General features: G+C 38.8%; 1 protein-coding gene across 6 annotated transcripts in view; it reads right to left on the bottom strand.

Moving 5' to 3' along the window:
- The window catches only part of ryr3 (ryanodine receptor 3), a 134,257-nt gene that overhangs the window by 94,501 nt on the left and 24,199 nt on the right, over positions 1-15,557 (bottom strand). For 4 of the 6 annotated variants that reach the window (XM_035995490.1, XM_035995491.1, XM_031322229.2 and 1 more), the window contains exons 4-12: positions 15,364-15,384; positions 10,488-10,562; positions 10,227-10,305; positions 9,723-9,835; positions 7,264-7,363; positions 6,956-7,049; positions 5,707-5,781; positions 3,110-3,266; positions 1,267-1,431 (exon numbers count right to left, since the gene is read on the bottom strand). In XM_035995490.1, coding sequence (XP_035851383.1) covers positions 1,267-1,431; positions 3,110-3,266; positions 5,707-5,781; positions 6,956-7,049; positions 7,264-7,363; positions 9,723-9,835; positions 10,227-10,305; positions 10,488-10,562; positions 15,364-15,384 — 879 coding nt within the window. The remainder of the gene's footprint in view (positions 1-1,266; positions 1,432-3,109; positions 3,267-5,706; positions 5,782-6,955; positions 7,050-7,263; positions 7,364-9,722; positions 9,836-10,226; positions 10,306-10,487; positions 10,563-15,363; positions 15,385-15,557) is intronic. The other 2 variants (XM_035995493.1, XM_035995494.1) reach the window with 1 other exon arrangement.

The following is a 15,557-nucleotide window of genomic DNA, read 5'->3' as shown; positions in this document are numbered from 1 at the left end:
GCCTTATCTCAACAATGCCTTTTGATCATACTCAGATATAACTATAAAGTTATAGCAGACACTCAATAAGCCATTGATCCCAAAGCTTTAAGAAAAGCCCTTTACTGTATGGATGTAATGTATCAAGGGAGTCTCCTGCAGCTAGTGTTATTACACCACTACGGCTCAGTGAAACCTGACTCACTGTAATCAAACAGCATAATCGAGAAGAGGGAGGAGGAGGTGTGTGTGTGTGTGTGTGTGTGTGTGTGTGTGTGTGTGTGTGTGTGTGTGTGTGTGTGTGTGTGTGTGTTTGGGGGGGGGGGTCTAAGTGTAGCCTGACCATCATCTCCAACGTGTCAGGTGGATTGGCATGCTGCCAAGGCTGCAGGGACTGCCTGGTGCCAGCTTGAGGTGGCGTCTGATGTCCCTGGAGGCGTGCCCTGCAATGAGCTATGCTCATTTGCCTCCCTAACCCCCTCCCCAAAAAAAAATAAATAACTGTCACCCTCCACATGGCCAATTATCACGTTTTAATGGGTTGCATTATGGGTGCAGGATGGGTGAGTGTCAGGGTAAAAGGGTGGGGCATGTGTTTAAATAGCCAACGCACTGGTTTGATTGGCTGTGATTTGCTACTGTGCACATGGGCTTCGAGGTGTTGGAGACGAGCTATGGCAGGCATTCAGGATCTTACCGTAAACACATAGGTAGACAGATGTCAGATACCAAATACATAGTTATTTGTATCACTATGCAACAGTGCAATGATTGGTTCATAATTATACAACGGCCATTTTCCCCTATGAAGTATGACTAGCCTGCAATGTTCCCAAATACCACAATGTATTGTGAATTACAGGAATAAAAACCAGAGCTGTAATGAAACCAGAATATATCCAATATTAATATACTACACATCAAAGTATGGCAAATGTATGCAAAATCTAAATAATAAACAAAATAATAAACAATGTTTTTGCGGAAGTTGGATTATTCTGTCAGATTATTTTAAAATTTTAGCTTGACGTCAACTGGCACTGAAAGTCAAGTCAATTTAACAATCTAGAACTATAGTCCAATCATTTATCCAAGAACTATAGTCCAATCATTTTTACAAGAACCTGCCTTCATCATAATAACTACACTTTTTATTAACCGTCTAACATTTGAAATACCATTGCTCATAATGCTTGAATGGAAAGTCTTTTTGATTTGTATGTGAATAATTCAGTAAAATGTGACCTCTGTATGTAAGGTCTGGAAGAAATGTTTTATCCTATTTACCCTTCTTTTCAGGGGTCCTAGGCGAGATGATTTGGCATCAGGCGCCAGGTAAGAAAGCCACAGTCCCGTCGCCACATGCATGACGAAGCAGACGGAGTCTCCGTACTTGATCTCTGGTACTCCCATGCCTTCGATGTCCCTCTTTGGGCCTGTGTCACCCTTTTCCTGTTCACATTAAGAGACACATACCCACATTACCAAATATACAAACAGAGAAAAGCAGCACACACACAGACACCACACACCGGCATGGAAATATGACAAATGAAGATATATTGTAATAAGATGGTAATCAGAAAGGCAGGTTGAGGAGAGTGTATTCATTGGCCTGCCGGGAGGTTGCTGCTGGCCTCATTAGCTCCGCTACATTTCTGGCTCAGCAGAGATGAAGTGATGCCGCAGATTGCAGTCGACAGCAAGTAGCGGGTAACATATTAACTCCGTTGTTCAACATTGCAAGGCATTGAACTTTTTAGATACAGGAACCGAGTGGCCCCGGTTTGGGTGGAGGGTGGAGGTAGAAGAGATTTCGAAATCCAGAGAAAATAAGAGTTTCTATCTATATTTATTTTTCCAAAGAAGCATGAATCCCCAGTAATCATAAAACACCTGCAGGAACAGTGATTACTGAGGGCAATTACACTGTTGACAGGAAAATTAGGCCTCCGCAGTGGACAGCACACAGGAGAATTTCACACTGTACCTATTGTAGATAAAAGGATATCTACGGGGACACAATGGTACTCTGTGAAGGTGACTCATGGCATTGAGCGGATTTATGTGGCTGTAGCCATTTCACAAAAGGGTGATAATGTAGGATTAATTGCACAACAAGCTAAGAATCCAGGATATCAGCTACAGTATAGATATTTTCACAAATTTCAGCTAGCTCCCTGAACGTGAGGGAGTTTTAACACAAAAGCGTACACATGAAAGCATTACCCTATTGTATTAGGATATACAGTATCTAGCTCTAACTTGAAATAAGACAGATTGAGGTAGATCCCCTGAAACTGTAAAAAAAAAAAAAAATAATAATTATTTAGCTTTAAAACAAGATTAGTAATCAAAGTCACTGGACCACAATGGGACAGAAAAACATAAAACATCTAAACTGCACAATTCACAAGTAACACCTCACTAAACAACATCTTTAAAATACCCATTTTCAATTTGAATTTCAAGTAAGTTTACAGTTTGGAAAAATAAATATTTTCTCTGTATTTCGAAATCTCTTCTACCTTCACCCTCCACCCAAACCGGGGCCACTGTGCTCCTTTCTCACAGTTATTTTTGGCAGTGAGGCTTTATTTTTGCCATACACGCTATAAACAAAAGAAATGTAGAGCCCATGGATTGAGAGAGTTCAAAATAGAGTGTGGGATAAAAAGGGTGGATAATTAGGGAAAGAAATAAGTACAGGCAAATGAAAGAATACAAAGTAGGTATTCAAAAATCCCCCAATGCATCACAGTGAATTCTCATACTGTGGTGGTGATGGCAAATTTCTCTAGACTCCCTAATTGAAAATGGTGACATCCCAGCCAGTTGCTATTAGGTCAGTGGAAAACATGAATGTTTCCTCCAACATTTACAGGGCTGTTTACTCATCAGCTGTGAAAAGGTCACTTTATTGTGGCACGCCATAAGCTCATTAAGAGCTTACAGACCCGTATCAGGAGTCTTTGATAAAGTAGTTTTTAATGAGGTAAGTTGATTAAGCCAACACAACACCCAGGACAGCTTTTAAATGGTGTAACTGCCTTGCTCAAAGGGCTCATCAGAGCTAGTTGTAAAAATAGAATAAATGTATTATGCTTATATAGGGATAGTGATCACTAACCTTGGAGGCCCTGAAGCAGAAAGCAGTGGACGTGGTGTCGCACTTGTCCCTGTCCTGCAGGACCAGTCCGCGGTCCTCAGTCAGGGCCAGGTAATGGCCAGTAGAGAGGTGGCGTAGTCGGAAGGACTGACCCCAGCGGATGTGGCTACCGCTCCAGCTAAACACAGAGTAATGGTGTCACAAATCCAACAGTGAAAACGTTCTGACAGAAAGCGAACGTTCTGACATCAACACAACAGTATGTGGAATAGGCCTGCACGATTAATCGATTAACCCTGTTCATGATTTAATTTTTAAATAATTTACACCACTTATACTTATATCAATATATATATATATATATATATATATATATATATTATGACTTTGATTCTTATTTAATTTTATGAGCCGACTGCATCACAAACGCTACTACTTTCTTCTGTGAGTTTTAAACAGACTGTATAAAATAGGTTTCAAAGCGCTCCGAAGAGCTGCAATGCTCTCCCTTCTCTTCATTGAAGCCTCTGTGTTTACAGGCTTGTGGTGATGCGCAAAGTGTTCTAGTTGCCAAAAAAAATCTATGTTTGGTACTGCCAATTTGATTTGTTTTGTCATGGTTCACGTGTGCAATAAACGTTACACTTTCTGAGAAAAAAGTAGTGGCAGAGAATCGTGATATCAATTCTAAGCTAAAAAAATCGTGATTCATATTTTTCCCCGAATCGTGCAGGCCTGTGGAGTTAAACTGGACGGGCCCAATAACCTCTGAATAGTTCTACTTGTTGTTAAATTGCAATGCGAGCAGCAGCCAACATTATGCATTATGTCGGCAGGATCATTTAAAAGGCAACCGTGACTACACTGGGCGTCTGCCCTATTTCTGATACCGTGGTGGCAGAAATTTTGACATGGTGGGCCGCCACTACAAAATCCAACACGGGATTGTCTGTTTTCTTCAACACTGGAAACCTCATTTGGCTCACGAAAGAAGGCAGGAAATGTCTGGTCAGATTTGAAGTCTTGTTTACTTATTCCTTGTTCAGACAGTTGCTAAAGTGAATCACAATGTTGCTAGTTTTAGACCTATTTAGGAAAATTCTTCTGTGGCTGCTTACATTTACCAACATTTAATATTTTAAAATGTATGGCTTATTTTGTTAAATGAAAAAAGGAGTGTATACAAAATAACAAACACAAAAAACTGTCTCTCCCAGTGGAGCACAGGTTATATCTAAGAAACTGAGATATCATTTATTTTCATTTCAATTGCCATTTTCTGGAGGCTGATTAGTTTCATGAATGGCTAGAAATAACAGCTTATTAAACTTGGGTGAGCTTTCATTAGTCACAGCTGTGCTTTGAGCTGGATGCTAATGATGGCATTTTAACATGCATTTTAAAGTGCTCATATTATGCTTTTTGGCTTTTTCCCTTTCCTTTATTGAGTTATATATCTTTTTTGTGCATGTTATAGGTTTACAAAGTGAAAAAGCCCAAAGTCCACCCCAAAGGGACTTACCATCTCCAACAGAAAACACTGTTCACAAACTGCTCCAAACAGCTCTATTGTAGTCCAGCCTTTACTTCCGTGACGAACGTGCGTCACTTTGCAACACACGTTATAATGCTCGCCTAGCTGCTAACGTGGCACGCCCTCATACTCTGCTTCTGACTGGCTTATAGTGCTGACCTAGGTACTGCGCATGTGCGACTACCAACAAAGATGGAACAGAAGTGAGATGCCTCACTCTGTAGCTAAAACAGAGAGCTCAACACACAGGGTGAAAAGAGGAGCTGCAGCAATGTGCAGTACAAGAAAAATATGGTGTTTTTGAAAATTAAACCATGTAAACCTATTCTGAACCTCTAAATACAATTCTGAACCTGAAAATGAGCATAATATGAGCACTTTAAGCAATATAATTAATCAATGTTAGTTGGTTGAACTTCCAAAATCATAACTCCTGACATTATGAACTAATGAAAAAAGACACCACTTAATTTACATGTTAACAGGAATTCCTTCTTTTCTATAACATACTGTTCTAAGTCATATTTCATTGCGGATTAAATCATCCAAATTAGAATACCTTTTCAATGTTTGTAAAAGCAATCTGTATGTAGAATGAGAATGTCGAACTTTTAACATTCTCTAGATGGTTAATGCAGTGTTTAAAACTCTTCCTCCCTCAGCTGAAAAGGAGAACATGTGCCTTTAATAGATGCACCTGCGCCATTTCAAAGTGTACAGACTCTGACAGGCAGTCCCAGTGAGAGCTGGCAGATGACATGACTGGAGGGAAATTACGTGGGTGGCCAGTTAAAGAAAGGAAAGAGAGGAAGAAGAGGGGGGTGAAGAGAAGTAAATCGAAAAAGATGGTAAACAGAACCTCACCTTCTGAAGGACTTTGCCAACTAATTGGTAGTGACAGATCAAAGGAGAGGGAGGTGAAGTTTATTTATAACCTACAGTAGCTGTGACATTTGTACAGAAAGCACCAATTCTATGTATTCTTCATGAAGAGATTCCATCAAATAAGACAACTCCTCTATGCATTTCTGAGATTTTCTGAGTTTATTTTATTCATTGTGTGTGTATTTGGGTCTGATCTCACCTGATCCGGAGAGGCTCCAGTCTCCAGAGTGAGCGGGCCCTTGACGCTCCCTTACCAGCTTCATAGTTGACTATCCTGAGACAAAAAGACACAAGTGGGGACTTCTATTATTTATGAGTCTTTCAAGTCACAGTGGGAATAAAAAAATGTGAAGAGTTTCTGCTACTGCTACAGTTCTGGCACAGGGAATACCAGTGATGTTGATGAGGTCTCTCTGCACAAACATATGGACAAGAAATTCTTCCATGTGACATAGTACCTTACAAAAACCCAATTTTTGCAATGAATATACACATATACTAATATTTTAAATTCTGCATGTTTTATGCTGAAGCTATTAACATGCACTGGCCATGTAATTTGGATTAATAAATCTTGTAACATACCAGAACATAATTTTACTTAATCTTTTAGTCAGATACAAAAACATGTTTTTTTGTGATATTGATTCTAGAAAGAGAAAAATTACACAGGCATCAGGGTTAAAATGGTTCAAGGATATTTAAATGCTTGGCCTGTGTCTGCTTACTATAATCCATTCTTGCCCAAAATTAACCAAAAGATATCGCCTAAAAAGGATCTGAACAACAATTCTCAAACACACAAAAGTGGGAAGAAAAAAACATGACTGAATACTCCTTTAACTACAGTCTGGAAAGATTTTTCAACCTTTATGGATTTTTGGAGCTGCCTAATTGCAACATTACTTCCTTTCATACTGGTATATACATTCACAAACAGTATCTGCAAGTCTTATTCTGCTGGCAAAAAGCACTTTGATCAAACAGCACTTTAGCCATCAGTAAATATTGCAGAAACGAGTTGTTTTACAGTTTTTCGGTTCCTCATCCCCAAAAAATATTTTCTCAATTACTTGTTTATTTTATTTGATTAGGACAATGCAGATTAATGAACATTTCTGTAAATGCGCCAGTGTTAGCCAGTCGGCTAATTTTCAACTGTAGTCCTAGTTGCCTAGCGTGCATGTCTTTATGGTGGGAAGAAACCGGAGCACCCGGAGGAAACCCACAAAAGCACGGGGAGAACATGCAAACTCCACACAGAAAGGCCTGAGACGACCTGGGTTCAAACCCAGAACCTTCTTGCTGTGAGGCAGAAGTGCTAACCACTGAGCCACCATACTGCCAATGGTTAAGTTTCAACGATTTTAAAAACCTACTCACTGGTCACAAGACAACTTGTACATTAACTACATTTAGTTGAATTACTGAGCTAATTAGCTACTAACCTCTGCTCCTCCTGACTCTTGTCGGCTCCAGGGATGGTCAAGCTCTCATCATGCCCATGACAAAGACGCATCACATGTCCACCAGTTAGATAGCCTAATAATAACAAAAATAACATTGTGATACAAGATACTAAACACTTTCTTCTTTGATTATGCAAAAAATATCTATCTTTATTATGGGTTGATTGGTATATTAGACACAAGAGAGCTATACTATTTAAAGACGATGTTAAAAATGCATTTAACTGTCTGATGAAAGACAGTTGTTATAGTGGTGGCTTCTATTGTTGCTGGGGCCATGAACTTGCCTACAGCCACGTTGCCTGAAGAGCAGGTAGGCTGGACGTTCCACAGGGTCTGCATGAAGGAGGCGTCCACATTGATGTTGCCATTGGAGAAGGAGAGGTGCTGCAAGAGAGAAGCATGTTATACAGGGCTTTAGACAGACGGGTGGAGACTGCCAGTAATGAAGTTGGAGAGGGAAAAATAGAAAACACTGAGATTCAGCAATACTGCACAAAAGGAGGGACATATCCTAGTGTTGGGATTTGAAGAAAAGATTAAAACAACTTTGTGTCCTTCCTCTGGAGCTGCAAAACAGTGTTATAACTTTGTGGGCTAAATAGCCCTTCTTCATCAGTGTTTCTCTATGCAGCAATGTCCAGATAATAATCTTCAATAATTCCTTCCAGCAGAAACATTTGGAGGTGCTCCCATTTCCCTACAGGCAGAATCAAGAGGCGAGTGAAAGCTCAGAATGATCCTAGCCTTCAGCTACATCCTTGCAATGGCAGAAACATGTAAATGTGGTACATCTTGTTCCATCTCACTGAATTCCCCTGACAACTATGTACTTGTACATCAAGTGGGCAAATATATAACCATCCATTTTATTAGTCTGTCTTGGTGTAAAAAAAAATGTCCTGCATGTTGACAGATGACATGGATTGATGAGTGTTGTGCATAAAAATACTGCAAACCAGTGTGTGGATTACAATTGAATGAAGTCAAACCTTTTGTGCACCAGCTCTCCTTGATATGATTTTATTTTTTTTTTAATTGTCCTGCCATTTGGATACCAGGCTTGAACACTACATGGAGAGCAGCAAAGCAAAACTGCTGACACAATTCAACCTAACTGGATACAAAGCAACAAACGCCTATGTCCTAAAAAGACTGTGTCCCAACCTCTATGAATGGTCACAGTAATAGAGCGCTGATTGCTTTCACCTGAATTTCTGATGTATCCCATTCTTCAAAAGCTAGGCTTCTGTCGGGCCGAATAAGGTGAGGATTTCCCATAAGAGGAAATGAAAGTCTGGCCAGTTTTGCTTTAATTTCACATTTCCCTCCCTGAAGGGCCAGAGCAGCCACTAGAAGCCAGCGCTGCTCACTCTCCTATGCATGGCACGTCGCTGTCCCTCCTTCTTTCCATTTCTTTCTCTCTTCCTCTCAAAATCTCCCTCTCCTCTCTCTTTACCAAGTAAGTTAATTGAGGTCGGGTGTATAGCTCTGCATAAGGGAGACAGCATTAACTCTAAGCTCATCAGTCTGATGGGTGCCTTCCCTAAAACAATATTTAAAAAAAGAAACTGCACAGGAGGGCTTTACAAGTTATCAGATTTCCATTACAGATAGCAGTATAAAGTTTTAAAGTGTTCCCCTTGAATTGCTTGTCACTCTGAAGTTGGCCAGAGTGAGACGGGTATCAGAGCTATCCGACGGCTATGAAACTTACCAAAGTGCCTTTTTGAAACAGACAGTGAACCAAAGCAGATAACTCCAGCTACATGGGGCGCATAATCTCCAAAAAAACAAGCATCCCTCTCTGCACTTGGCACATTGTCTACCTCTACACTCTTGAGTGTAGAGGTAGACAATGTAGGAAATAAGGAACCCCCCAAAACAACGGCACAGAAATTCGGAATTATGCGAGATCTGACAAGTAAACCAGACAAAGGAAAATTAGAGATGAGACAGTGTGCATCAGAATCAAAAGACTGTATCTGAGGTATCCAGACTGTCTGAAAAACTGTAAATATTCATGAGGAAAACCTCTTATCTGCAAATATGAAATTAAGTGGAAGCCTGCTGATTTAATGAGAATTGCGATGCAATTAACCCATCATCTTCTAAAAATGCATCTTATTTCAAGTGCGTGACGGCGAGTTTAAAACAGATGTTTCTCTGGTGATGATGCTCAACTGTAACACTGTCTGCTAGTTTTTGAAGAGGAGTAACCTTGGGAATGCTTTGGTTCATTGTGTCAAAATCAAAAAGCTAACTGGCCATACTGTCTAATCATTTGAACTGTTATTGTCATCAAGCTGGTGAATCACACTTTGGAATTGCAAGCTACAGGTGAAACATAGTAGTATGTGCAGTGCAGTTTGTGCCTGAACAAAATAGATAAAATTTTGCAAGTAATTAGTACAACAATAAAATGAACAATAAACAGCACTGGCAACTTTCTTCTGACTTCTTGATAAGGGTTAATTACTTGTGTGCATGTTTTCTTTAGATAGTTTTGGATATTTATATTACTTATTTATGTATGTATCAATTCCACACATGGATAATTAAGAGTGGGGTTTTTTCCCCTTACCTACTTATTACTGCTGTTTTTGTTGACCTGGGTAGCAAGCTGCTGATACAATGGCAGGAGTAATCAGAATCTTTGTGCCAAATGTCTACTTCTTTAACCTTTTCACCTTCTTCTAAGTTTAAAAAAAATCTATTCTTGAGATATTGGACTTGACCTAGATACCAGGTATCTCTCTGTCGACACGCTGACTAGGATCAGGTCGTCTCCAATGCGGACTTTCTCTCCCTCGGATCTCTGCTTGGACGCAGGGTGGATGGTCCACCAGCAAGCCTCTCCTATTGACACAAACACACAACATTATTCATACATTGGTGATCAAGTAAAATTGACATACATTTGAGCAAGTCTATTGTCCCACACATATGTGCCATTTTAGATAATCCTGACATCCTGTCTGTTCTGAGTGGCAAAAAGCATAAAAATAGCCATCATCCGAAGAAGACTGAAGGAGTAGTTGAAGTATTGTTTCTGCTTGATAAATGGCATTTCTGAAGTTCAGATGTCAAATGTAGCACCGTAACTGTGTTGTAACAGTATTTCTCCCATGGATATTGATTCCATCTCAAGGTTAGGTCGACCTGAAATGCCTACTCAGGAGAACTGAATTCAATTAAAAGCAATAAAAAGCCAAGTGAACTCTGTAAATGCTTGTTAGTCATACTGTACCTATAGAATCTTCTTGTAGTCCGACATCAAATGACAGCTTGTCTGTCAGAGACCTTGATGTCTTCAAACAGGTCAGGTACTGGGGAGTGAGTGAAATGAATTAGTCTTAGATCAAAGGAAACATTAAGACAAGTTGAGAGTGGAAGTCAGCTCTTACTCAAATGACTAATAAAAAAATATATGACTTAAATTCGTATTTCAGCATGTGCCACTAAGCTCTACTTTACTTGTCAATCATCAAATCATATTGTTGATACTCACCATATCACTGAAGGAGTGGCGAAGGAGGATGGCATGACCGTAGAGCAGGGTCCGGTGTCCACCCCCCTGACCTCCCTGGAGGAAACATAAATTACCATGATATCCTAGCATCCTTGACCTCTGGAACCTGTCAGGTTTGACTTATCGCATAGTCTGCGTTAGTAACCTCGACTTCTACACCTCTATGTCAGATATTAAGTTAAGAGTCTCCTCTGATTTTGACCCTGTGTGGGTAAACTGCACAGGAATAGATACAAGTGTTTTCTGTCTGTGTGTATTTGTGTATGCCTGAGTGTTTGAACGTTGTATTTTGTTTGCTTTGTGTATGTATGTTTGTTTACATATTGTACTGTTAAAAAAGGAAAACAGCCAAGTATGGCTCTCTTTTTTGTTGACCTCTTAGGATACAAATAATATTTGACAATTACTTTTTTGTTTACTCCTTCACTTTAATTGTGGTCGCACTACTTCAATGTAATGTATTTTCTGTTGTGCCATATTTTTCATTAATATATATATATATATATATATATATATATATATATATATATATATATATATATATATATATATATAAAAAGGATTAGATATCTCCAACTTCAGTCCTCCATTCCAAGTGCAAGCAGGAAACAGACAAAACTAAACACACAATCAAACAAACCTACAAACATGTACAGTACTGCACTCATTAGACAGCTTAGCCATTCTTGTGACAAACAAGAATAATTGTGACACACTGTAGCACAATGGAAGAGGAAATGTGAGGAAATAGTTGAGCAAAAAAGATAAAAGATATTTCTTCTCCAGCACTGGAGGGGATTAAAGAAAATTCTACTCACCCTTTTAATCAACCTCTAGCGGCAGAAAAAAGAGAAGGTACCATAAGCAGTGATATCTAATTCATCTCTGTATCAACTTTTTTTATTGGGTTTTAGGATTGTGAGCTGGATAAAAAACAATTTGGAACAGGCCTAAAGCAGTAGTGGAGTCAGTTCATTTTCTAATCAATTGAGTGTGAGTAAAAACTCAACATACATGTTTTTCGGGTAGAGGTTTCTTATAACGTTTTTTTATTTTATTTTTTAATTATAGGACAATTTAGCCCTACAGTCACAAACCTATAACTGTTGCTCATATATTCTTTCATATTTATTATTGTCACATTGGAAATTTCTATTTTCAGGGCTATAAACAGACAGTGAATTCTCGCCAACAATTAATTTAGAGTGTCGAGTCTACCAGATTTTACTGTCTTTCGAGATGACAAACAATATTTAAACTCCTCATACTGTAGAAACAGCTGGGACTAAGCCCAGGACTGGGACTGTGCTAACCAGTGTGCACACTGCAGTGTTTAACAAGTAAGCAATACATGGAGGCTATGCTTTTTCTTGTCCAGTTGTCAACATGTGTTTGCTTGCGGGGTCACATTTAAACTGACCTAAAGGGAACTCCCAACTGTCCCCTGAATTTGAACCCAAGCTAATTCTCTTTTGGCTACCAAGTCTCTCCCAGATGGCTTGTATACGACAGACAAAAAAGGAAACCGAGTTTGATCAAAAGAAAAATGGGAAGAGTATCCAGCAACAGCTGGGAGTGAGGGAGGGGGTACAGAGAGAGAGAGGCAGCCTGTATTTCAGGCCTGCTGACACATCAATGCCAGGAACTATGACCTTTGGTTTGGTGCCCCTCCAGTTGTAAGAACTGTATCCTTAACAGCTTGTTACTGGAAGTGCATTTGTGTTAGAAACAAACAGAGAAGTTTGATGTTTTTGTACGCATGTATGTGTTAGGGGAGGAGGTGGGGTGTACAGTTTGTGTCTTACATGAATGCTGAAAGATTTTGGAATTGTAATTGGCTCACAGGTCAGCATCTTGTGTCAAGACATTAAGCTAGACACCAAAATCATCCTTTGTGTCATGGTAGATTGCTGGCTCTGTCACTCCATACCAACACTCAGCACACAATGTAGGCTACTTTACTGACTAATATATGCACACTAACCAGGTTAAGTCAGTAACCATTTAGCTTTAAATTAGTCCTGAGCAAATATTAGCTACATTTGTGGATGGCTTTGCTTTTTGGTGAAGGAACCATCATGGGCATTCGGTGCAAATATTGAAAAAAACAAAACTACCACCAGAGGACAGGTAGGTTACTGTAAACGTCTCAGCAACAATTAATAAGAATTCAATGATGACTGGAACCCACACTGTTGCCAGTTTGTGTAGGCTACAACTAGCTAGCTAGCTAGCTAGCTAGCTAAAATTAGGTGCAACACTAACGTTACCTAATAATCCTTCTGTTCACTTTCCCATTTACATAATTAAGGTAAAGTTAACCTTAGCGATAGAACAGCAATACAACCTGCGTTAAAAATCACAATAACTTTGACAACATCGCTCCAGAACGCTGCAGTTAGCATTTATTTGAGAGCTATTTAATGTACCTAGCTTAAAAAACTACTGATGCAACATACCCAGCTTCTAGACACGGCAGCACTGAGCAACCTAGGCATTGATTAAGCGCCATCTTTGATTTTTTTTTTTTTTTTTGTGTATGGTTGGAGATCGCACAGCGCTGTGGAGAGTTGGATAATCCCAAATCGTGTTTTGACTGCCTGACATCGACGTAAATTCTTCTGAACTATGTTCGTGGTATTACGTAACGTTATGTTTGCAGTCTATCATTGTATTTCCACAGACAGTGCCAAGTAATTTGATTGTCATCATCACTATACGGCCATCGTGGCGCTGCTTTTTTTTTCTCTTTGCTGACTGAACATTACACAACCAGCAGTGGTGGGAAAAGTACAGCTATTAAAAATAAAAATTGTAAAGTAGAAATACCGCAGTGTTAAACTTTTACATAAAAGTACAAAAGTAGGCATAGCATAATAGGTAGCATCAAAATATACTTAAGTGCCAAAAGTAAAAGTACTTCACAATAATATGTTATTGTATTATAACTACTGATGTGTAACATTACTGTACTTCAGCTGGTAAAAGTGGGACTATTTTTAATTACTTTATATACTTCTGGGTAGTTTGTAAATTCAATTTGTTGGTTATATGTTGTATTATAATCTCAATCTGCAAAGGAACTAGGCTAACTAAAGTTATCAAATACATGTAGTGGACTAAAAAGTACAGTTTGCCTGTAGCAAAAAAAGAAAGAAATAGTAGTACCTCAAAAGTGCGCAGTATTATTTTTTTTAACATGAAAAATACTTTGGGGTCTATAAATTGTGCCAAAAGTGCCAATGCTATCCAATTTACAAAAACAAAGGCTGTAAGCAGCAAATATACTGATAAATCACTTAACTTAACACACATCAATGTTACAGATTTTTTTTTGGGCCAGTGTAAAATACAAACTACCTAAAACACATGGATGGTTTTGGTGGCTGTTCTTATTACTGATCACTGAGCCAACATCCTGAACACAGATTTTTTTTTTTATTTCCTTGCCTGCTTTGCTTTACGAGAATGAGTGTTCTTTCTCTTTGCTAATAAAGCCTGACAGAGTCATTACACTACACCATGACTAAGTAATTTACCTAAATGTTCACTTCATAGCAATAGCTTATCTTATATGGAAGAGCCTGAGCATGGGAAATAGCACACTAATCACTTTTCCAAGGCCCTGAAGAAGGGAGTCATGCCAGACTCATTTGCTAAGTAGGCCTACCATCTGAAATATTGATTCTCATGTATATATTCAATGCCCTCTCCTTCAAATCATTTGGATAATGAGACAGTGATTGTGTTCCATTTGCTTTATATTTACTTCATAACAGTCCATCAAAATGTGATGTACACCGACCGTGATGTGTAATATGTGAAAGTTAGGAGAAAAAACAAAGAAAAACTATACATCCGGCCATGTTATTTTAAAAAATAAAAACCACAAGTGAGGTATGAAAAAAATAAAATTCAAGTGTAGTGTGTTGGCAGTCCAGTTTGTTGTTTGAGTTATATGAAGAACAGATAATGAATCCTTGAATCCTCTACAACAGCTTTGCTCAACAGTAGTGCATTTGCAAACTCTGAAATCAAATAGGATTTCAGGACATTTCCTCATATCAATATACCCTTAAAATGAATTGATGTTAGAGACCAAACCCAGAGAAAACAGAGAAGCACACCCAAACCACAAAGTAAGTTTTCTGCCAACGTGTGGGTTTTCAGATCCTTTAATTTAGATTCAGTAAAATATATAAACAAGGGAAGTTATTACTATCTTTGGTAAGCAAAATCTATGTAAATTATGTGTGTGTATCTTTTAACAGCACAAACTGTAAGCTGTATACTAAGGCCTGAATCCTATTGCATTGAAAGCTAAAAAAGGTATAAGCAAAGGAGAAGCAGACACTATCACTTGAAAGTGCTTGCACACTTGCACACAAAGTCTTCAGAGGCGAGGCAAAATATGTGACTCCTGTGCACAAGGTGAGAGCAGCAACATCTATTTCAAGATTGCCATAATTTAAAGTTCAGAGACATCTGTGACAAGCTAATTGATTGTTTCCAGACTGGCTGAGGGAAAGAATGTGTTGAGCTGCAGTGAGGTGAAAGCTTAATTTACTATCCAGAGGGAGTCTCACGGAAATAAATGTATTTTAATATCCATTTGCACAATATGTGCTGAGATGGAAACATTGAAATGTATTACTATTAGCTTAATGTCTCCCTACACTGCAGTACCTGTCATGGACATTTAAACTAAATGCTCCACACACTATAAATGCAGCTTTTATGGCAATCGAGACATGGGCGTTACTTCAAGTGAAAGTGCCCGGAAATTCAACCCTTTCGTTTGGCAGTCTGTCATGCACAATGACAACATGATGGATGAATGAACTGTTGGACCTACCCATTTTTCATGGTCAGCACTCTAGTAACACACAAATACAAATGAAAATAATGTGTTATTGAGTTGTGAAGCAGTTAATTACACAAATATGAGAGCAACAATAGAGAGAAGAGGGCCCTCATAGTGGAAAGGAAAAAGAAGGGCGATTTATTAGCCTTGCTACCAGAGAGTTTGTATTCAAGCCAACTTCATGG

Source organism: Sander lucioperca, chromosome 19 (assembly GCF_008315115.2).
Source record: "Sander lucioperca isolate FBNREF2018 chromosome 19, SLUC_FBN_1.2, whole genome shotgun sequence".
In the NCBI taxonomy this organism is placed as follows: domain Eukaryota; kingdom Metazoa; phylum Chordata; class Actinopteri; order Perciformes; family Percidae; genus Sander; species Sander lucioperca.
Note: the sequence above shows the minus strand (reverse complement) of the source record. Positions and strands in the feature narration are given on the sequence as shown.